This window comes from Emydura macquarii, unplaced genomic scaffold, assembly GCF_026122565.2.
Source record: "Emydura macquarii macquarii isolate MOO-44397 ecotype Brisbane River unplaced genomic scaffold, CSIRO-AGI_Emac_v2 contig_3113, whole genome shotgun sequence".
Taxonomy (NCBI): domain Eukaryota; kingdom Metazoa; phylum Chordata; order Testudines; family Chelidae; genus Emydura; species Emydura macquarii.
This window is the reverse complement of record NW_027133250.1, coordinates 5,493,372-5,515,265: the sequence shown is the minus strand read 5'-3', so window position 1 is coordinate 5,515,265 and position 21,894 is coordinate 5,493,372. Positions and strand designations below refer to the sequence as shown.

At 52.4% G+C, this 21,894-nt stretch overlaps 1 protein-coding gene across 3 annotated transcripts in view; it reads left to right on the top strand.

Annotated features, from left to right (window-relative positions):
• PTPRU (protein tyrosine phosphatase receptor type U) overlaps positions 1-21,894 on the top strand; it is a 249,745-nt gene that overhangs the window by 127,544 nt on the left and 100,307 nt on the right. For all 3 annotated transcript variants that reach the window (XM_067530833.1, XM_067530832.1, XM_067530831.1), the window contains exon 8: positions 16,598-16,906. In XM_067530833.1, coding sequence (XP_067386934.1) covers positions 16,598-16,906 — 309 coding nt within the window. The remainder of the gene's footprint in view (positions 1-16,597; positions 16,907-21,894) is intronic.

Genomic DNA, 21,894 nt, shown 5'->3' with positions numbered 1-21,894 from the left:
AGCAGTCAGAGCTCGTTGGCAGCAGGAGGATTAGTAACAGTGCAGCAGAACTATGAGGTTTTGCACCTGCCATAACTCCGCTCCAGAGCAGTTGTTTCCCAGAGGCAGCTGAGTATGTTGGTAGAACCGGCGCTGAGGTGATGAGTGGGTTAAAAGCAGCTTATGTGAAGGAAGGAGCAGCAAAGCGCTGGGGCTGCAGTGGCTTTCTGGGCTGGAGTGGCTTTCTGGACAGGGCGGCGGATGAAGGGAAAGGCTTTCTTGCAGTAGCACGGAGGGACTGCAGCTGGCTAGTGGCCTCGGTGCACGAGGCGCAGTTCAGGCACATACCGAATGAGAGTCCCTGCCCCAAAGAGTTTGCAGTCAGAAGGACAGGACCCTACTGGTGGGCGAGGGGAGGATGGGGTAACACGAATAACAAGGGAGTTGGGAGCTTTTTTGAGGTCTGAAAGGTTTGGGTGCCTTCATCATGTGAAACCTTCCCACTTCCCTGTTCTTTCTGTCGGGGACCGAGGGGAAAGAGCATCCGAAAAGTCTCTCAATTTTTCCAGACAACAGAATTAGGTATTGTGTATAAATGACACCTTCACTGACTTCCATAGGAGTCGGGGTCACCCAGTGCCTGTCGGGGTGGAGATATGGAGCGGGATCCAGTCCTTAGACGCCATGTGGCTGATGTACATGGCCGGTGCACAGCATAATAATAAACACCTGCTAGATGGTGCTTATCTACCTAGCTAGGTGCTTATATAACCCCATCATCGTAGTCTGTGAGGACCTCTCACCGCCCCTCTGCCCTAGGAAAGTATCATCACCCCACGGTATGGAGAAATTAAGTGACTTGCCTAAAGTCAGACACAGGAAGTCTGTAGCAGAGTTAACCCAGAGTGCCTGAGTCTGAGACTGGTGCCTTAAGCACACGCCCATCCTTCCTCAGTTGGTGGCTTCTAGCTGTCCGGGACTCCCACCCCGTGGGAACACGTTCTATCGCTTAAAAGGGCCTCTCGAGATCGCTGCCACGGACAGGCTGTGGCCGCAGCTGCTTGCCGAGGCCACTGCTTTCTCCAGCTCCTGACCGCACAGCGCCCTCCGGGTAGGACTCGGTGGCAGTGCAAGTCTAGGAGCCGCTGGCTGCATGTGCTCGCAAACTGCAGCTGGCTTCACATGTCAGCTGCCTGCAGCTGCCACAGATCTGCCTCTAATTGACTTTTTAGCAACAGCATCCTGCAGCGTTTGCTCTGCTCTGTTGTTCCTTCGCCGAGAGCCTTTCATGAGGGCTGGCTGAGTTGTCAGTGGAGGAGTGGAATGTCCTAGCATGACTCCAGTCCCTCTAGAGACTGGGGCACAATTAGCTGAGTTTGTAGCAACAGCCTGAATTCGTTCCAGGGCAACACCCGCATCCAGGCTGGGATTTCCTCCACCTAGCCTGGCAGAGGCACAGACTTCATTAACAAACAGTCCCTTGGCCTGACCTTCCGTCTCCTTGTTCCAAGACGGGATGCAGGGAGCTCAGCAGACCTAGTTAACAAACGAGTGCCGGGAGAGGGTTTGCTAACGAAGCCCGAACTCCAGTCAGACTCGTTAAAGGGTGTCGGGGTGCTTTGGGTAGCTCTGAACCTGAAAGCCCAGCAAAGCAAACGTACAGTGGTGCTGAATGGGCCGAGCGTGCTGATCCAAACCAAGGAGCACTGATCGCCAGTGGGTGAATCGGAGCAGCATCCTCCAGCTGCCAGCGCGACACTCACTTGATACAGAAGCAGCGTGTGGATCAGTGACCTCCCTACAACGGGCAGCACAATCGTGTCAGCTAGATCTGTGTCTAGCATCGCTCCCTAGAGACGGTGAAGTTCAGAAGCGTTGGACACGCAGCTCTCACGCCCCCAGATCAGGGATGGGCTTGAGCCACGACATTCCGATCCCGATTTGGATCAGAACCTCCCCAAAGTTCCTGCAGCCCAGTAGAGAGGAAGGTTGGCGTTATGTCTCAGGCACAGCACTGGGAGGAGACCTGGGCTTGCTTTTGAAATGGTATCGCAGGCACAGGTGTTGTGGTGTTGCTGTGCCATGATGTGACACAACGATGGGGTGCTGGCCATGAAGATGCATGTGTGGACACTCTCTGATCCCTTTGAGTCTAGCCTGAGGGAGGCAGGTCAGCTGCACAGGCATCAGCCGTGTAGAAATGAGAGTGGGCGACTGCCTTGCCCAGAGGTGATTTTCCCGTTTCTCTGACTTCCAGGCCAAGTATGCAGGGGAAGCCGCTCTTCATTCTCCCTGCCTGATTTGAAACAGACTGCAGGTTTTATAACATTTGCTTACAAATTAATCAAAATGTTTGACCTGCTGGCTAACCCCATTTTAAAACAGGACAAAACCAGGATGGCTGTATTTCAGAATGGGCTGCCTAACTGTGTGACCAATGACAACACTGGGAACTGTAGCTATGGAGAAATAATGAGCTGTACTATTCGGTAGCACTGTCCTTCTGCTCTGGCCCATCTCTGATTATACAGCTCATTCTTTCACAGATAGGATAAGCAGGAGCACTAAAAAGTTGAGTGACATGACCAAGGCCATGCAGTGAGTCAGTGGCAGAACTGGGAATAGAAACCCCCCCCCCAGGTCTGCTTTCTTTTGCTTTCCTCTGCAATGTCAGCTATGAGCTGCTGCCAGAGGCAGGATATTAGAGTATATGGAGCAGTGGTGTGACCCAGCATGGCAAGTCCTGGACCTACCTCAGCTTCCCATGTACTGATGATGTCACAACTGACACCTCTTCAACAACATGGGCTCTGCCAGGGGGTGAGTTTGCAATTCATTTCCCCCTTGGTTTCACAAGCGGAGAGGGGAAAAACGCTTCTGCCCCAGGTGAGCATGCAGAAGGGGGCGGCCCTCACTTTAAAGACCGCCCCCACTTTGGTTGTCTTGACAATGGGTTATGCGAGGTCACAGACGACAGGCGGCCTCCTGGTGTCGGAGTTTCAGACACTCCATGGCAACAGACTTCCTTGATGTGCTGTGGATGTAGCCGCTCAGCAATTGAACAGAGTCAAAGGGAAGAAGGTGACATTCAGGAGGAACACGACTGTTGCGTGTCTGGTCCCCTTGAAATAGCTGCTTTTATGAGATGATCCTTAGCAGCTGTTTGTTGGGAAGCGATTGCAGCCTGAGAATGACGGCGGCAGGCCTGCGTTCTCTGGGTTTGCTCCATTTCCCCCCACTCCTCTGCCCTCCGTTGGTTGATATTAACTGGAGCCTATAAATTAAACACACAAGAACGTTCAGGATCCTTGCGCTGGGGAAGTAATGGTAGCACTTAACCTTTCTGGGAATGAGCTTGTTTTTTAGCTGGCGGATCCTGCATATTATTTACAAAGTGATGTTGTAGGCGTCCTTGTCACGTCTCTGCGGGATCGTGAAGGAGGCTCAGTCGCTGCTGACTTCAGGTCCCAAAGACAACAGTTCACTGGCGTTACATACGTCAGGGGAGCGCATGCAGAAGATATAAGAGCTGACGCTGATCTTCACCCCAAATTCTTAACTGCACTCCGAAGGGAAACTTTCCCGAGCGTAGAGGCGCTGCCGACCCAGTCTGGGTCTGGGCTAGCCACTGCCTCAGTTTCCCCTCACTCAGGTTGGATCTCCCGACCTGATTTGATTGCCGGGGTAGGTTGGCTGATAAAGGAAATGTCTGCCCCTCCTGGGACAGCCAAGTCCAAAATAGGCACAAAACCAAATGTCTTCCGTGCCACTGTCAGGCTGGTCGCAGCCCTTCCTCTCTGAGGGTCTGTCTTCTCTTCTCTTGGTCCCTCCTGGGCTCCTTTGTGGCTCCTGCAGCAGCTCCCAGCCTTCTTCTGGCGTATTTCCTTCGTCCTGGCTCTCCACAGGCTTCTGTTTTATCTCCACCCCAGAAAGCCTAATTTAGTCACGTGCCCCAGGTGGCATGCAACATTCCTCATTTTCTCCACCTAGGGAGGCAAGCTGAGTGGAGATAAAGGACTGTAGCAGACTCGTGTACCTCTTCTGTGGACTAGGCACTAGGGGGTGACACAGAGGCGCACCTGGGTAATGTGGGCCAAACATGGAAAGCCCTGCTCCATGGGTTCTCAGCTTGGGGGCTTCCTGGGGGATCGGGACTGGCTTCCCTCTCTTTCTGGCTAGGGCCCGGGCACTTTTTTCTCCTGGGAACCTCTCTGGGTCTACGGAGTAATCAGTGTTGCAGCTGGGAGTTTCAAAGCCGCCTCGGGGACTGGGCCCCTCGGTTCTAGCGCCATAGGACACGCCTGTCACCTTACCGCTGCTGCCCCTTGAATGCCGTGATGCCTCGTTAGCTGTCACTACGTGCTCTGTGGCAGTCGCTGATGTCAGGAACGCTGCCTCGACTGCCAGCAAGCTCCCCACTGGGCTGCCTGCCTCCCTTGCTGGTTGTGTGGTGAGATGTAGGTGGGGTTAGCTGCTCTGTGCTCCCTGGGCTGCGCCCCCGTCAGATCCCACAGGCGTGGCAGCATCAGCCGGGTCAGTGCTTTGGACGGGAGCAGCGGGGGGCTGCAGGGAGTGGTGGAGATGATTCATTCGGTGGCGCATCTCTCTCAGGGAGCGTTGCGGTGGAGGGGTCTGTACAGGCACACCCTTAGCTTGCATGTACCGCACTCAGTGACCAAGTGTGATTAAAGAGTGTTCTGCCGCTAATGGGGCCTTCGTGGATGCAGTATAAACTTATGATGACTGTAGACCCCCTGGCCCTGTTTAGAAGGGCCCGTGTCAAACTCTGTGTCCTGTATCACTTAGTTCATGGCATTCCACCAGCCTCAATTCCCTCTGCCCTCCCATTTGACATGGTATTGTTCTCAGCTTCCTGCTCCAAACTGGCATCAAGCAGCTGCTGCATTCCACCCCAGAGGTGGCTGCATTTCAATGATAGGTACTGATTCCTCTGTGATTCGCCAACCTTTTCGTGAAGCACTTTGCATGCTAAGCACGATCCAGCTCTTGGCAGCATCTGCAGCCACTAGCCCGAACCACTGGTGGGGAATGGGCTCCTCCAAGACCCATCTGCCATTCTGGGAAAGGGTAGCATCTGCCATCCTATCGCTGGAGTGCTCTGCCCGTCCTTTACCCAAGGCAGCTCCAGAGTGACGGGCGATTCCCAACACAGCTGCATGCCACGGCCCGTGATTGACGCTATTCGTACAGGCACGCCGGTGTGTGATACAGCTGTAGTAGCAAGTGTAAGCACAGGCGGCTCTGCGCCGGCACTAATTATATGGATATATTCAGCAATATTAATGCCTGCAGACATCCTTGTTAGCTGATCTCTTGCTAAACCGCTCATAGAATCTGCTTACATTGGCCTGGGGGTGCCCAGCTGTCTGTTTTCCACCGATCATTTAAATATACTGGAATAAAAAGGAGATTGAAGCTTAAAGCCTGGCTTTCCAGCAGCGCCGTATATTGCTCCTCTCCTGGTGGAGGGTGCGCCTCATGCCCAGTGGAGCGGTAATTTGTTCCCAATGGTAGAGATGAATCACTGGGCCCTCTCTGCTTTCCTCTTCATGCCTCTCTTAAACCCACCAGCTCCTCCCTCTTCCCCGCCGTGGGTCTGTTGCACCGTTGTATTGCTTCAGCTGCTGGCTCTTGTTTCAGTGGTATCAGTTCTCTCCTCCATCCCTGTCCCCTGGGGCTCAGCAGTGGGGGAATATATACAGGTGAACCCCAACTACCGGAAGGTGTCAGGCGGGGTGTCTCCAAATGAGGAGCTGGTTGGCCCTGGGAGGTTGAAAGATCCCCCCAGGTCTAGAGCCGTGTTCCTGTAGAACATTGCCGCTCTGCAGGAGGCACTGGCTCTGCAGGTAATGGAGCTGCCCATGATGCTGTTCACCAGACCATCCACGTCCCCCTGCACTGTCTCCAAAGGAAATCCCACAGTGGTGTGCTTATCAGGCAGGGGGTGTGTGATGCCATTGTGTGAGCCTGGGGAGTCATTTGGGGGGCACATGGCAGGGCTGTGGGAAGTGGGATTGCTACAGGAGTGTCAGGACAATCCTGGGAATGTTGGCATGCATGGCTGTCCTGCCTCAGCCCCTCCACTTCCCCTGCAGAAGGATCCAAGCTGCCCCAGGCTCCCCGGTGTGATTCAGGGCTCAGATTTGTGACCTGCTGCCTCTGTGTCATTGATGTAATATGTTGGCAGCCTGGGTTTTTTCTTCTTAGAGTGCTGGTCCCTCTGTGTGTTCCACCGTGGGCATGCATGCGCTCCATGCACTTCGACTCGGAGAATTCTTGCAAGCAGCGTCCATTGGTCTGCACATCTGCCCTTGCCCTCCTTGTGTTGCCAGCCGAAGACATAAAGGGAGGAGCAGATCGACCATCTCTTCTGTTCCTTCTCACTTCCGCACGGTTTGTGTTGGAACCTCCAGCGTCCAGCGCTCTCCTTCGATTTCTTTGATCTGTAAATATTTCTGAGATTGCCTTTAGTGCATTTTGTATATAGCTCTTGATCGTCAGTAAGTTTTAATAGTTTCTAGCAGAGTTTTGCAGTTAGTTAGATTCTGTGCTTTGGGAAACGCCCCTATTATGGATATTGGACTATGCCCAGAACTCCAGATTTTAAAAACGGTGTCCTGCCCCCATTCCTTCTCAGTCAGCGATGACCATTAGTGCTGCTTGTACTGTCTCGGGAGGCACATGTCACAGCTAGCTCTTTCCCTAGCTGTGCCCGTGAGGTGCAGGAACTCCAACTTAAAAAGCACCTCATGGAAATGACTAGGATCTAGGCCAAGGGACCTCGCAGGACATTTGCCTAAATCAACCCAGTGCGCACTTCCAACCATGAGATCTGGCTCTGGCGCGAGGGAATCCATACCCACAGGTCCTCCCGTTGGGGTCTCATCAGGAAGATGGAGAACGCTCACCCAAGCCTAAGAGCAGGTCTCCCTCTAAGTCTACTTCGAAGTCCGACACAGCTCGGTCTAAATTGAGCAAATCTGTTCGTTTAACTCCTAAGCCCAGGGCCATGACTCTGAAGCCCATAAAGCCAGGGCTTTGTCAGCTCAAGACCCTGTACCAACACAATCAGAGCTTCAACCACCAGTGTAGTGTCACTGTCTCACACACCGGCCACACACAGCCTGCCTCCTCCAACCCCGTCAGCAAGACTGTGTTGGACCCCTCGCACTCCGGGGAGGTCACTGCACTGGACGATGTCTTTGGTCTTCCCGAGACTCAGCTTCCCCCATCATTGGGACCTTCTCTTACTCCTAGAGAGTAATCTCCTAGAGGGATTTTGACTCGACCAGGAGATGTTACCTATGACAGAAGCCTGTCCCTTCTTCCATCTACCAGCTACGCCATTCCTCCATCGGAACCGTTGGTACCGCGGTTGGATCCAGACCCCTTTTTCTCTTCCTTGGGAGAATCCAAACCACCAGTGGAGCCATCATCTCTTCCTCCAAGAAATGCTAGTCTAACAGGAGATACAGATTCAACCTCCACCTCAACATTTACCTCGGGACTGGTGGTTCCCCATGCCTTGGAGATTCCTATGACCGTACCCAGACCCAACTTGCTGGCTATCCTGGCGAACATGGAACCCATAGGCCAGATACGCAGAGCCCGTGCCTTCCGTTAGGGAGTCACGCCACCATTGCCCTCTGAGGGAAAAGCCAGCTCTTCCTCCTGACTCCACAGAAGAAGAAGCGTACGAACCGGTTCTGCCAGTACCGACAAGATTGTCTTCTTCATCTCCTGGTGAAACAGTCACTCTGTCCCCTCTGGATGACCATAAACAAGATTTATTGTGCAGCTTATCAGAGGAACTCCAGATCTCCCTAGAGGAGGTCTAGGACTCTAAACACAAACTCCTGGATATCCTGCAAACCGCTGGGTCCAGTTGAACAGCACTTCCAGTTAATGAAGCTATCCTGGAATCTGCTCAAGCAGTTTGGCAGATTCCAGCCACATGTACCCCTACCAGAAGAGGGAAGAGAAACGCTGTTTTGTTCCAGCCAAGGGAGTGGAATTTCTCTTTACCTACCCTGCACTGTACTTTCTGGTCGTCCAGGCTGCCACGGAGAGGTCTAGACGGCAACATCCCAAATCCACTCCTTCTGGGAAGCTAAACATCTAGACTTGTTGGGAAGAAAGGTTTTCCCACCTACTAGCCTTCCATTCCATATAGCGGCCTGTCACGTGCTGTCGGCTAAGTACGACTGTCTGAACTATTGCAAATTCGCAGTCTTTGTAGACAAAGTACCACAGCAAGACAGAGCTCGCTTCCAGGCTCTTATCAAAGAGGGTAAGCTGGTGGCCGGAACCGCACTGCAATCAGTGGTTGATTTAGCAGACACATGTAGGTCAATGGCAATGGCCATTGTGAGGAGTGTAAGTCATAGCTACACACTTTGGGATTTCCCAGGCAGGTCCAGGACACCGTGGAGGACTTCCCCTTCGATGAGGCCCACCTTTTCAATGAGATGACAGGTGAGTCCTTGCATACTGAAAAGGACTTCAGGGCCACCCTCTACTCCCTGGGAATATATACACCTGCCCCAAGAGGAAATATCACAGAGAGACTTACAAACCTAGACTGGCGACTCAGTAGTTTTATCGCCAGCATTCTTACGACCCTCCTTGCAAAAGACAAAGGAGAAGGAGGAGTAGAGAAGTTTTGTTTCCCTGCACCTCCCACATCTACAGCAACCCATCCTCTGGCGATCGAGGGGATATTGTTGACAGGAGTTCGAGAGCTGCACACCCATAGTGATACCACTGCTACCCGATCCCCACACATCCTTCACGGGGTCATGTAACACTCTATTTCCATAACTGGAGTGCTGTAACAGCAGACAAGTGGTATTAGATATCATCCACGTCACCTATGAGGTTCAGTTTACTTCCCTATCTCCTCCAAAACCCTCATCCCTGTCCCTTTTCAGGGGCCATTCTCACAAGGGACTTCTCAGGCAAGAAGTGGAATCCTTCCTCCAATAGAGGAATAGAGTGGGTCCCTCTATAACACTGCGGTAAAGGAATTTACTCAGTGTACTTCCTAATTCCCACATAGAAGGGAGATTGGAGGCCTGTCCTCAATCTCTACAATCTCAACTGCTTTATTCTCAAACTAAGATTTCACATGGTCACTCTGGCCTCAGTACTCCCATCCCTAGGGCCATTTGGTTTACAGTTCTTGACACTTACTTTCACGTGGACATTCACCCCAACCAAGAGCATTTTCTCAGGTTCGTGGTGGGCCTCAACCACTTCCGATAGAGGGCACTCCCACAGAGCCTCTCTGGTAACAGCGGCTTATTTCAGACCGATCAGCTTGACCATCGTCCCCTAGTTTGATGAGTGGCTTCTCATTGCCAGGACATGTCCAGAAGTCTGTGGGTCGACTTCATTTAATGCGTCAGCTGCTTTCCTCGCTAGGAGTCAGTGTGAACCGGGAAAAGTCTATCCTCATTCTGACACAAACCATAGCCTTCCTAGGGGCAACCAGATTCAGTCCTGGTGAGAGCTTGTATACCAAGGGACGGGTTTCACACGAACAGTCTGATAGACCAGGGTATGCACTACCCTCGAGCTCCAGACAGAACTTGTCTCTCTCTCCTTGGACATGTGGCTCTATGCATTTACATTACCACATTTGTTTGACTCCACCTACGTTGCCTTCAGACATGGCTCTGAACAATGTACTCACCAACCAAACACAACATGAATATTGTGGTAACAATTCCTTCCAGAGTAACGCCATCTCTAACGTGGGTGGAAGGATCCCCACCAGGTACATGTGCACATCCCCTTACTACCATCCTCACCAGACAAGATGATTGTTACATATGTCTCCCTCTTAGGGTGGGGAGCCCAAATGGATGGCCATATGGCACAGGCCACATGGATGCCCCGAGAGACCATGAAGCACATCAGCCTTCTGGAGCTTCGGGCAGTCTGAGAAGCTTGCAAGATTTTTCTGCAATTTATCCAGACTCAGCATGTCCACATAATATCTTATAATATGAGAATTGCCTTCTTCATCCATAGAGGGGGCGGGGTGTGATCCAGCCCTCTGTGTATAAGTGGTCACCTGGCAGAATTGGTGTATGAGGAATCCAATCACCCAGTCGGCAGCTTACCTTCCAGGAACTCAGAATGTGTTGGTGGACACCCTCAGCAGAGATTTCGCCATCAATCACAAGTGGGAGCTACATGATCTGGAGGCAGATAGGGTCTTCTTTCAAGTTGAGACCCCCACCTGGGGTCTATTTGCCTTCCAAACAAACAGGAAATTCAGCATCTGCTGTTCCAGAGGGGCTGTAGGCCTGCATTCCCAGGGTGATGTTCTTCTCCCCTAGTCAGGATGTCTAAGTGATGCCTTTCCTCCTGTGGTGCTCATTTGGGGTGCTCTGTACCCTCACGTTAATGCCCCTCTGCATCACTAGTGCAGCATGAAGTGGCCTTAGTGTAAATGAGAATCGGGCCCTAAGTCTCCAATTTCTTGCGGTAACAGTTGATGGAACAATTGCAGTTTTGGTGACTTTTTTGTCTTGATTTTCTAGAGAAAACACACAAAACCCCTCCCACTTTGGAAATTGAGCCCCCAGCGTCTCACTTTGGTTGTGTTTCGCCTGTAGCTGCGCAGCCCCCAGTCCCCACAAACTCCCAGTGCGAATTCACATGGCTGCCATGGTTCATCAAACGTGGTAGAAGGAATTGCAGGAGAACAGAGAACAGGCAGAGCGTCTCAGATGTGAAATATAACAGATGAACAACCAAATACAACGTGAACGAATACTACAGGAGCACCTCATTAAAGGCTGTGTTGTAGGCTGGGTGCACAAAGGGGCAGAGTTAAGGTTATGGGATCAGCCTTAAATTTTGGATCATTTGACTCTTGAGTGCTTAATTTGCAATCTTCATGATGCAGTAACATTGGGGGAGGTTGTGCCCGTTACTTAAATCTTAGGGATAGAGCTTGCAAAAATGTATTGCATGGCCCCCTGCTTATGCCACCCACTATTCAGTGTGTCACACATCCCCCCACAGAGGATATGAGCCAGGTACAGTTTCTAATGCTAGGTTTTAGGTTCAAGTTATAGAGGTGCATGCTCTTAGCTCTTAGAGTCCATGGTTCAACTTGTTGAAAAATCATTACTCACAGAGAGGTCATCAACAATTTGCTATCAAACAGGGAGCACATATCAAGTGGGGCCCCGCAGGCGTCTGTCCTGGGTCTGGTACTATTCAAGGTTTTCATGTTTGGATGATGGAGTTAAGAGCCTGCTTATAAAATGTGCAGATGACACCACGCTTGCAGGCACTTTGGAGGAGAGGATTAGAATCAAACCTGATCTTGATAACTCGGGGAATTGGTCTGCAATTAATAAGATATAATTCAATAAAGACAAGTGCAAAGTACTAAACTTAGGAAGGAAAAATCAAATGCACAGCTGCAAAATGGGGAATAGCTGGCTAAGTGGGAGTACTGCTGGAAAGGATCTGGGGATTACACTTGATCACAAATTGAATATGAGCCAACAGTAGGATACTGTTGTGAAAAAGACAAATGTCAATCTGGAGTCTATCAGCTGGAGGGTCGTGTGTAATTTTTTTGCTCTGCTTGCACTGGTGAGGCTGCAGCTGGCATCCTGTGTCATTTTGGGCACAGCACATCGAGAAGGATGTGGATAAATTAAAGAGAGTCCAGTGGAGAGCAACAAAAATGCTGAGAGGTTTAGAAAACCCTGCTAGGAGGCAAGGTTGAAAGAACTGGGCCTGTTAAGTCTAGAGAAGAGAAGGCTGAGGGGAGACCTGATACCTGTCTTCAAATATGTAAAAGGCTGTTACAGAGAGGACAGGGCTCAATTGTTCTCCATGTCCAATCAGGGTGAGATGAGAAGAAATCAGCTTAGTTTACAGCAAGGGAGATTTAAGTTAGATATTAGGAAAATCTTTCTAACTCCCAGGATAGTTAAGCAGTGGAACAGGTTACCAGGGGGGCTGTGGAATCCCCGTCCTCGGAAGTTTTTAAGAACAAATTGGATATGCTCCTGTCAGGGATGGTCTAGCCATACTTAATCCTGCCTCTGCCTCGCGAGGTCCCTTCCAGCCCGACCTGTCTCCGATGACCGTGCATAGTCTAGTTTGCTGCATTGAGATCGCTCACAGCAAGGTGAGCCATGGATGAGTCACAGCCCTTGAGAATGGTGATAGTGATAACACCTTTCCATCTAATGCTACCAACCGGTCCTGTTAAGGGCAGTGTGGGCAGCTGACTCCTCAGGGAGTGTCCCTGGTCCCTGGTCTCTGACACGCCGTACAGGCAGGCGTTGCTCCTCGCTCGTCCGACGTTACCGCTTCCCCGGGGCTCGTTAACGCGGCGGAAGGCCGGCGAGAGAACAAGCTGCTCAGCAATGCCGTTTCCACTGGGCAGGCTCCTCTCTGGGCCGCTGGAACCTGGAACACTCCATCTTTAATCAGACAAGAAGCTGCTATCCCACGGAGGCTTTGCTGCTGCTGCCTGGCACCCCGGCAGGGGGGAATGATCCTGGGGTGGCGTTAATGAGGCCTCCACCAGATAAAGCCGAGCTGTAATTCATCTGTGCTGGGTGGTCCCTGGCAACACCCCTGAGAGGCGGCCAACCTCTTGGCTGATCCAGACAACGCAGTGAGTTTAACACCGGCCAGGAGCACAGTGAGGTTACCCACTAACCTGTGCCCTCTGCCAGCCCTTGCCATACAGCCCGGGGCTCACTCGACCCTGAAATGAGTTGGCGAGGTTTCTGCACCAGTCCCTCGATGATTTCAGCTGCAAAGAGCGACATTCAACCGGGACAGGGTTTCCCAAGGGGGGACTGCTGCTGCTTGGCTCTGCTCCCCGAGTTCTGAGCTGGCTCTGGGCTCTGGTAGTCGTACAGCTGGTGGGAAGTTAATCCAGATGCCCGAGGAACAGGGGCGAAGTGATTTCGCCAGCAGAAGTTCCTGTTCTGTAACAACCACCAGCAACACTGGCCGGGCCAAATTCCTGCCTGGGGCAAATCCCTTGGGAATTTGACCCACTCAATCCACCAGCAATCCCAGTGCTCCCAGGTTGCAGTGGCACTGGGAGCTGCAGCTGCCCCGTTGCAGTACTGGAGAGGACCCAGCCCATCCATGCTGCCGAGGAAATGGACTGCTACTGCTTTTCTTATCTGTCAGAAGGATCCACTACAGAGCAGCCGTGGGAGACTCCCAGTGGCACCGTGCAAGGTGATTATTGCAAGTCGAGGGTGCTTAGAGGCACTTGACCTTGGGTCTGTCTAGAAGGCCACTGGCCAGACGTGCTCTAATCCTTGGAACCACGCACCGCCTACTGTGTCTTGTCGCTCCAGCAAATCACGCCTCACAAATGTGCCCTATAAATACATGAGCATCACCTGGCGGGGCGAGTTTTCACTCCCTAGAGGGTCTTAGATAATCCAGTTGCCTCTGTCCATCATGCTGCGTTCATGACTCCTGGAGACGGAGCCTGCAGCTTTCCCAGGAGGAGGAGAAGGAGGGAGGGATGGGAAGTGATGACATGGTTCTTATTCATTCTCTGGTCTATATATAGTCCTTGCACTTTAAAAGTCTCCCAGCCTTTCTTACAGTAAGTCATTTCTCCAGCGGAATTCCTTCTGCAGGGTCAGATTTCCCTTGCAGGACAGGTGGGGTTTTAAAGGAACTATGCAGACATATACGGACTCATGCTCAGTACGCCCCATGTACAGCTGGCACAGCAATGCCCTTGTTTGGGCTGTAAATTCAGAACCGAAAGGATGGCTTGAAATATCCATTTGCAACGCCACGTGTGTGAGCCGCCTGCCAGGCTGAGCCTGTTCCTCGGGGCGACGCTGGGACGTTTGTGCTGCGCATTGGCTTCATGGCATCACGAGGCAGGGTGACGGCGTGTCGGGAGCCGTCATTGAGACGCACCGTCAGAGCGTCACCCTGCGTCCTGGTGGGACGGCGCGGGAATGCAGCTCGGGACTCAGCCACATGGCCCCCGTGAGGCTCACAGCTCTGAGGACGGTCCCGGCAGAATCCAGATGATTCCCAAGCACCGGATTCCAGGTGTTGCTAACCGGTGGTGGTAGCATTCCAGATGCCGGTTAACTAGACCGTACAGGGCCTGAGACAAACCCCTCCTAGTCAGTGGAAAGGCTCCTATCAACTTCAGTGGGTCAGGTCCACGGAGAGGGACAGCAATTCCCTTGCCCTGCGACATGATGCCTCTGCGGATGGGGTCTCCAAATCACGTTGTGCTGTAGCTTCCAGAGCCCTTTGCAGTAACGGAATAGCTGTCCCCTGCTCGCAGTGAGCAACTCCCGGCCCCACCCAGTGTGCCTGCCAGTGGGCGCAGGTTACTCATTGCTGGAGCACCTCCTTGTGGACAGGCATGGCATAGCCGCTCTGTCTCTCTCTGGCACCTCCAGCTGATTTTTGCGCTGGCGCTACAGTGGCCTCTCTTCCCATGACTCGGGCCTCCGGCCAGGTCATGATTTAGTCCACCGCTTCCGGCATCGCAGAGTTCCAACAAATTAACCATCCAAACATCCTCACCAAAGGGTTTTCAGCCCCATCTCCAGGCCCTGTGATTCTCAGACCCTTCTCTCAGGCTCTGCATTGTCCTTGTGCCTTTTCCTGCCTCAGGCCACCATACCAGTGGCGGGTAGGGGAACCCGGGACCTCCCTCTACGCTGGCTTCCAGCCCAGGAACTCTGTAACCAGCAGGCAAGGTCTGCTCAGTCCTGCTTCTTGCTGCTCTTTCCCTGGGCTCATTCGTGTCCAGCCTTCCCCGGCCTTCTCCTCCACAACCTCTCTAGGTTCTCCCTTTTTCAGGGCCAGGACTCTCGGGGCCCTCCCCTAACAAAATCCCTGCATACAAGTAGAAACAACAACCTAACTCTGTCCTCCTTGGGGTTGACCGTACTTCCCTCTCAATTAAATGCCTCTCAGAGTTTGTTCCCTGGCTGTTCAGTGCCATTCCCGACTGCTTGCCAGTCTCCCCATAGCTGATAATCCAAGTAGTTTAAGGCAGTGTTTACACTTAAACCGCTACAGCGCACAGATGCAGCACTTCAGAGTAGACACTCCAGTGACGGGAGGGGTTCTCCAGGACTCTTGCCTAGGTAAATCCATCTCCCCATGAGGCAGTCGCGTTCTTCGATGGAAGAATTCTCTCGACACGGGGACTTAGGTTGGCTTAACTACGTTGCTCAGAAGTGTGGATTTTTCACATCTCTGAGCAATGTGGCTGGGTCAATCTAATTATCTGTTGGAGACCAACCCTTGGAGTTGGGAGTGTTTAAGTGACCATGTCTAGAGCGTATCGAGGGGCTTGTCTGTGCGACAAGTCAGCGTGCAGCAAGCCAGGGTGTAAATCAGCAGCATGCCGTGCCATAACTCACCGCATGGACACTGCTGCAGTGCTCTAAAAGTTCCCCAGTGCACTTTGACTACTCTCATTTCAAACAGCAAGCTCTGCGTGCATGGCAAGCTAGTGCTCTGTAGATTCACACCCTGGCTTGTCACATCCTAAATAGCCGTGTAGACAAACCCTGAGTGTCAGAGCTGGGAGTGGAACCCAGGAGTCTGGATTCTCAGGGCTGCAGTTACACGACTGCCATGTTTCCCCAATTAAAACTCATGACAGTACATTTCCAAAAGCTTCAGTCCAGGTTTGTTTGTAGAAACAAGCAAAGATTTGGGCGTGGGGGGAGGGCAGGATTTTGCCCACAGCTCTGTACTGACTCAGAGTCCACATGCCTGCGCAATCGCTCATTCAGTTGCAAATGCAGCCTCCCTTCATACCAGTGTCTGCCCTTTCTGTGGCCACCTGAACAACAACATAGAAAAAGAAGTCTGAGGTCACTGTGAATGGAATTCAGTGCAATGTCAGTGAGGGGAACATGTGCTGGGAAGGGTCTGGGTAGTCTGTGATAGAATGGGGATGTGCCCTGGAAACACAGACACACCCTAGCAGCCGTCATTAAGGGTGAGGGACGGTCGGTTTCCAGGGTTTGTACTATTGCTCCTGCTTTTAAACGCTGGTGATCTTTGATGTTTACAAAGCAAAAGGCAACACAAGTTAAGTTAGGCAGAGCACACCTGAAAACAGGGCATTGCCGGCGCACATGAATCTATCTCTCTGTCTCTCTATCATCCTATTCTTTCTTTCTGTCTCTCTGTCACCATATTTTTTCTTTCAGCTTTCTGTCTTTCTTCAGTAAAACGTATCAATCTAATCTATTTTAGCTATTCATCAAGGGCAGGGGTAGTCAATAGACTGACCGCAGGCCAAATCCAGACCACCAGACATTTTTGAACAGACCCAAACAATTGTTATATGTACTTATCATTATTATTTTTTTAAATGATTTTCTCTGGAGTCTGGACCTGCTTTTCTAGACTTGGGTCTCTCCTGAGCAATTAGGTTGCACCATGGACCGGCTTTCACTAGGATCAAAGCGGAGGCCCAACAAGTTCATTTCATTTGTGTCCTACTGCAGATTTAGCCCTGTTGCCCTTCCTGATGGATGGTTTTCCTTGTGTCACTTCTCTGTCTCTCTCTCTCTTTCCCTACCAGAGCCCATGAGGGCCCCCAAAGGCCTGGCATTCTCTGAGATCCAGTCCAGACAGCTGACGCTGCAGTGGGAGCCCCTGGGCTACAACCTGACACGCTGTCACACCTACGTGGTCTCGCTCTGCTACCGCTACTTTGTGGGCACCAGCCACAACCAGACCTTCCGGGAGTGCATGAAGATGGAGCGCAACGTCCACCGCTACACCATCAAGAACCTGCTGCCCTACAAGAACGTCCACGTGAAGCTCATCCTCTCCAACCCCGAGGGGCGCAAGGAAGGGAAGGAGATGATATTCCAGACGGACGAGGATGGTAAGTGCCGGCCGCCAGGGTGGCACAAGTGTGCCCAGATGCCCGTGGCAGGGCGGGCCTCTCCTGCTTTCGCACCAGCTAAGCCCCAGAGAGGCCACAAAGGGATGCTTGCCCAGCCTCTCTGTGCTGCAGGGAAGCTCTCTGAGCCAGCCCAAGCTGGCAGGGAGTATGGTGACGGGCTGGCCAGGGGACGGGCACCGGGCTTTGTGCCATGCAGCGGGGCTGAGGTCACTCTTCCAGCCCATAGGCTGGAGTAGCAGCTGCGAGGTTGGGGGTGGGGGGCAGCATGGCCCAGTTCTCTGGCCCCAGGATGCAGGCGTGGACTTCACCTCCCTATGCCCATCGCAGACATAGCCCAATGCCTCTCACCTACGCAGGTGATGTGAGTTTCACCCACCGTGAGCGTGGGAAAGGCACGTAGGAAGGGCTGTTGCGATCCCAAGGGTCTGGACGGTTGGCTGAGGGGCACTGCTGGGAGTGAGCCGCTGGTTCGAAGACAGGGGAGTCCTGGAGAAAACTCAGTGAGCAGCAGCAGGGGAGGGAAGGAGCGGGAAGGCCAAGTGAAGAGGACGCAGGGTAAAGTGTTTTGAGAGACACACCTAGGGGCATGGTGACTGGGGCTGTAGAAACGCCAGAGAGAGAGAGGTGGGTGTTTGGGGAGGGATGGATAGCTAGATAGTGGGGAGTGAATGGGGATGGATAGATGGATGGATATAGACAGGAGGACCATGTGATGGCAGGGAAAGCGAGATGGCAAAAGGGATGGAGGAAAAGAAGGACCAGGAAGGGGGAGAGGGTCCTGAAATCCCCGTGGAAAGCCCCCAGGCTGTGAGCGTAGGTTGCCTGACCAGCCTTCAGTTTCACTGTTCTCTGTCTCGCTCTTCCCCGGCACTGAGTGGGTTCTTGTCTCGGAGTGTCTGTGGAGAGCGAATGGGGCGCACTAGGGCGATTCCAGCCGGGGGTAGCAACGCAGCGCAGTTCGGGGACTCAACTCCACAGCCGGGGCTGCCTGGGGAGGGGACTTGTTGATAAATCGTACAGTCAGAGGCTTGACCGGGCTCCAGTTCACATTGAAATATATTCAAGAGACCAAATAACCAGCAACTGTCAGGTTTATTGCTCTAAGCCAATAATAATATAGCACAGGAGAAAGTTGCTCTGCGATACCAGTCTCTGGGACGCCGTCTTGTGCCGCGTGGTTACGTTCACCTGACACAGACGGTGCGCGCCCAGTGTTGCAGCTTTTTATTCCCTGCCTGTGTACAGTTCAGAGGTACTGTGTGCGTCATCTGAAACTAGATTTAACCAATCCGCTTTCTACTTTGTTTTTCCGCTACCGTAGTAAACCTTTTCTCTCTCTGTTCTGAACACGTGCATCCCAGGTACCACGGGGTGTGAAGGCACCTGTTAGGTCTGTACCCTCATAGGTCTCTTCCTTGGGGACGTTCTAGTGCTGGCCTGTGAGAATAACTCCCTCCCTCTTGCTATGGTAAAATAATCGTATGTCCTGATCCTGACGGCTTTCCTGTCTGCTTGAGACACAGCTCTCTGCAGCTAATGCAAGGTGTTAGGGGATGGCTAGCGTAAGAGAACAGGATTACAGCAAAGGCATAGGCCGAAATAAGCTATCTAACAGCTATAATATTTGTGCTTAATGCATGCTAATATGTGCGTGGTGTGCACGGTACATGTTAATATACGGTAGCTATTCTAGCCAGTTCATATTGGTTCGCACACGCCCAGAACCACTAGCTCAAGCGATCGCTCTACCTCTCTCCTTCCTGCCCTGCCATTCTTTCCTCGGCCATCCCCCCTCCGGACTGAGCGCCGGATTGCTACGCTCCATTCCAGGCAGCAGCCAGCTCCCTTGCCGGTCAGATTTGTGTCTTTTCAATGTAAGGGCTCTGACTCTACTTCCAAGGGGGGACAGCGACCGTGTGGGGCCTGGGCTTTCATGCCTGAGGTAAAAAGTGCTGTGCAGGACACTTGGATCGGGGCCGATCCTGCATTCATAAGAGTGGTGCTGAGTGAGCACCACGTTATTCTGCCCAGTAGCAGGAGTGAGACCTAAGAAGAGATTGCCTAGCTAGGTGCTTCACTAATGGGAGGAGGGTTGTGCGTAACCTCTCCCATGCCCATCCTCCACCCACATCACGGCCCTTTTTACCCCCACGCTCTTTCAGGTGCGGGAGCCGGCACTCGGGGGGCGGGCGTCTGCCTGTCGGAGCAGAGGGCTACACGTAGTCCTCATCCTGACTCATGCCACGTCATAGTTTCCACCTGCACTTTTGGAGGAGCGTAACCACCGCGTGTGTGGCCTTAGGAGGGGGGCAGGACCAAGACAATTCACTTTCCCTAGTGCCCAGGCTGTCTGAGCCCATTTACCGGACTGCGGTTTTCAAGTCTCCATCAGAATTTCTAGTTTTGTGTCATTTCCCTTTTGTCAACCAAACTGTCCTCGGCCCCCAACGTCCTTGGTCTTTGTTCTTCTGGTTAGGGAAGCGAAACCTAATCGCAATCATAATTCAGATAATTAGTTCCTTGCACTTAGGTAGCCTCTTTCTGCTGAAGATCGCACACGCTGATTAATTCAGCCTCTGTGAGGATGTTATTAACAGCAAGAAATCAGAAGTCAGCCTGCCTCGGCGATCGCCTTCGTTTAGCCGACTGGTGTTTGCGCCTGGAATAAGGGCACCAGTGCACAGTTCCGTAGCATGTGAATGGACTCCTTGCTCTTTGTTGGCTGACACACGCGTGTGGAGCAGAGCGCAGCAGGCCCTGGCTACCCAAACCATCTGCACAGATTCTCTCAAGTCATTCCGGGCCCTGGCCCAAGACAGACATGACCCTGAGGCTGACCACCACTGATTTCCAGCACCCCCACGGCGGGCAGCATTCTCCTGAGAGGGTGGCAGGGTTGTGCTAGCAGGCAGCACCCCTGGAGCAGGTATCACTCCTCTCCCTCCCCTTGCTTGGAGTCTGTGTGAGGCCCTCAACTTTCCCCTGCTTTGGGTCTGTACACGTTGTCTGCAGTGTTACTACAAACCCTGGGTCTGAACCGTCGGGGCCCCGATCACGCCCACCCTGAGCTGTCCCACATTCACCCCAGCTCTGCACCAGGTGAGGCAGCATCTCCCCTTCCTCTGCGTTCCGGGGAGCAAAGAGTTCTGGCCCGAGGGCAGTTTGCACCAGGTGGATGGGCCACTCTTGTCTCCACGCCTGTTGCAGCCTGACTGAAAACCAAAGCTTCCCTCTGTGGTCCGTGGCCTTCGGATATATGCCCGACCAGTGGTTCTCCACCATTCCCATACTGGGACCCTCTCCCTGCTCCCATGTAGCCAGCAGCTAGCTGGGACCTCCCTCCCATTTAGTAATATGGGAAAGGCAGGTGCCCCAGGGCCCAGGATGAGTTCCTAGGATCTAAACCATCCCAGGACTCCTGACTGCTGCAGTATTGGGATGGACCCCTGTTGAAGTCAGTGGGAGTTTTGCCATTTAATGGGCCAGTATTTCACCATTGGCCCCTGCCATATTCTCCAGGGCTTTGTCCCATCCAGTTTTCAGCGTCCCAAGAGTCTGGGTTTCTGCCACTTCCCTGCGCTGCAGCTTAATTGAGCAGGAAGTGTTTGCTGACATTCAGCATACGTTTCCCTTCTCTCACACGCTGTGCCGGGCAGGGATTAGCCGAGCAGTCTGGCCCTACAAAGTTAATTTCGAGCTCTGAAGATCCGGATAATGTGACATGAAATACAAGACAGAACGGTGTCCTAATGAAGTGGAACTGGTGCCGTATTTCAGGAGCCAGCCACAGGAGATGTACTGTGTCCCGTGGGAGCCCAGGGAAGGTAACTTCCACTAATGACTCATTATGCTTATAATATACCAACTCCTTCTCGCTATCCAATTATCAGCCCCCACACATGCTGTAATGACTCAGACGGCTGCATGCACCAGAAACCTGCCACCTGCTGGGACTGCAGTAATGGTGGCTTTGGTTGCATGGGGGCCTGATCCTGCGCTGTGCAGATGTGGGGTATTGGGCCTAGGAAGAGAGCAGGGCAGGGCAGGAGGCACCCAGGAAATCCACATGGCATTGCAGAGGGTTCTACTGGCAGTCCCCTAGTTGCTTCTACAGTCACTGGATGCTAGCTAGATCCTGGCTATATGGGAATATGATATTATATTTAAGCATGGCCCTATTATAAAGGTCATGCTTAAATCCATGTGTTGGACAAACCCGTGTCTCCAACATGCCCATCCTCACCTTGTACGTGCTTGTGACTAATGGAGCAGGCACACGAGAGCTTCCGACTTTATCCCCTGGGTGGAGAGGATGTGCCCACTCACACTGGAGCATTACAGCTTTGCAGACCCTGCTGGGAGTTGCACAAGGACAAAAAGGAACAGGGGCTTAAGGAGCTGGTTGTTCAGGAGTGTCTCCAGCAGAGAAAGGCCCTGGATGAAGTGGAGCATCTGGGCTGCATAGACTGAGAGGCAGGAGAAGACTCTTTCAGCCATTATAAGCTTTTGGTGCGCCTCTCAACCTGGACCTTTTGAAGTTCACCCGTCACTTACAGTTCAGTTGACTAAGCAAGAACAGAATGCATACGACCAAACACGCTGGCTGGAGAGCGTCAACAGACCCGTGTCTCTCACAAGCATCCTGCCCTGTAATATGCCATATTTAGCCCAGGTCAAAACCTCAGGGGGTGCATAATCCATTCAGTGGCCTCTCTGCAGTCCAAGCCACAGAATGAGAGCTAACCTAACGGAAGCAAGAATGGGCTAGGTACCAATATAGCCACAAGGGAGAAACTTGCTTGTGCCTGTCTTCAAAACTATAGCCTGACAGCTACAGGTTACAAGATAATTAATCTCTGAGGTATGTTTTAGCCTCAAGTATTAGCAATTAACCTGGAAGAACCTGTAATTATTAAAGACAATATTAGTGGGTTTAATTTGCATATGGTGGGAGCTTCGTGCATTGG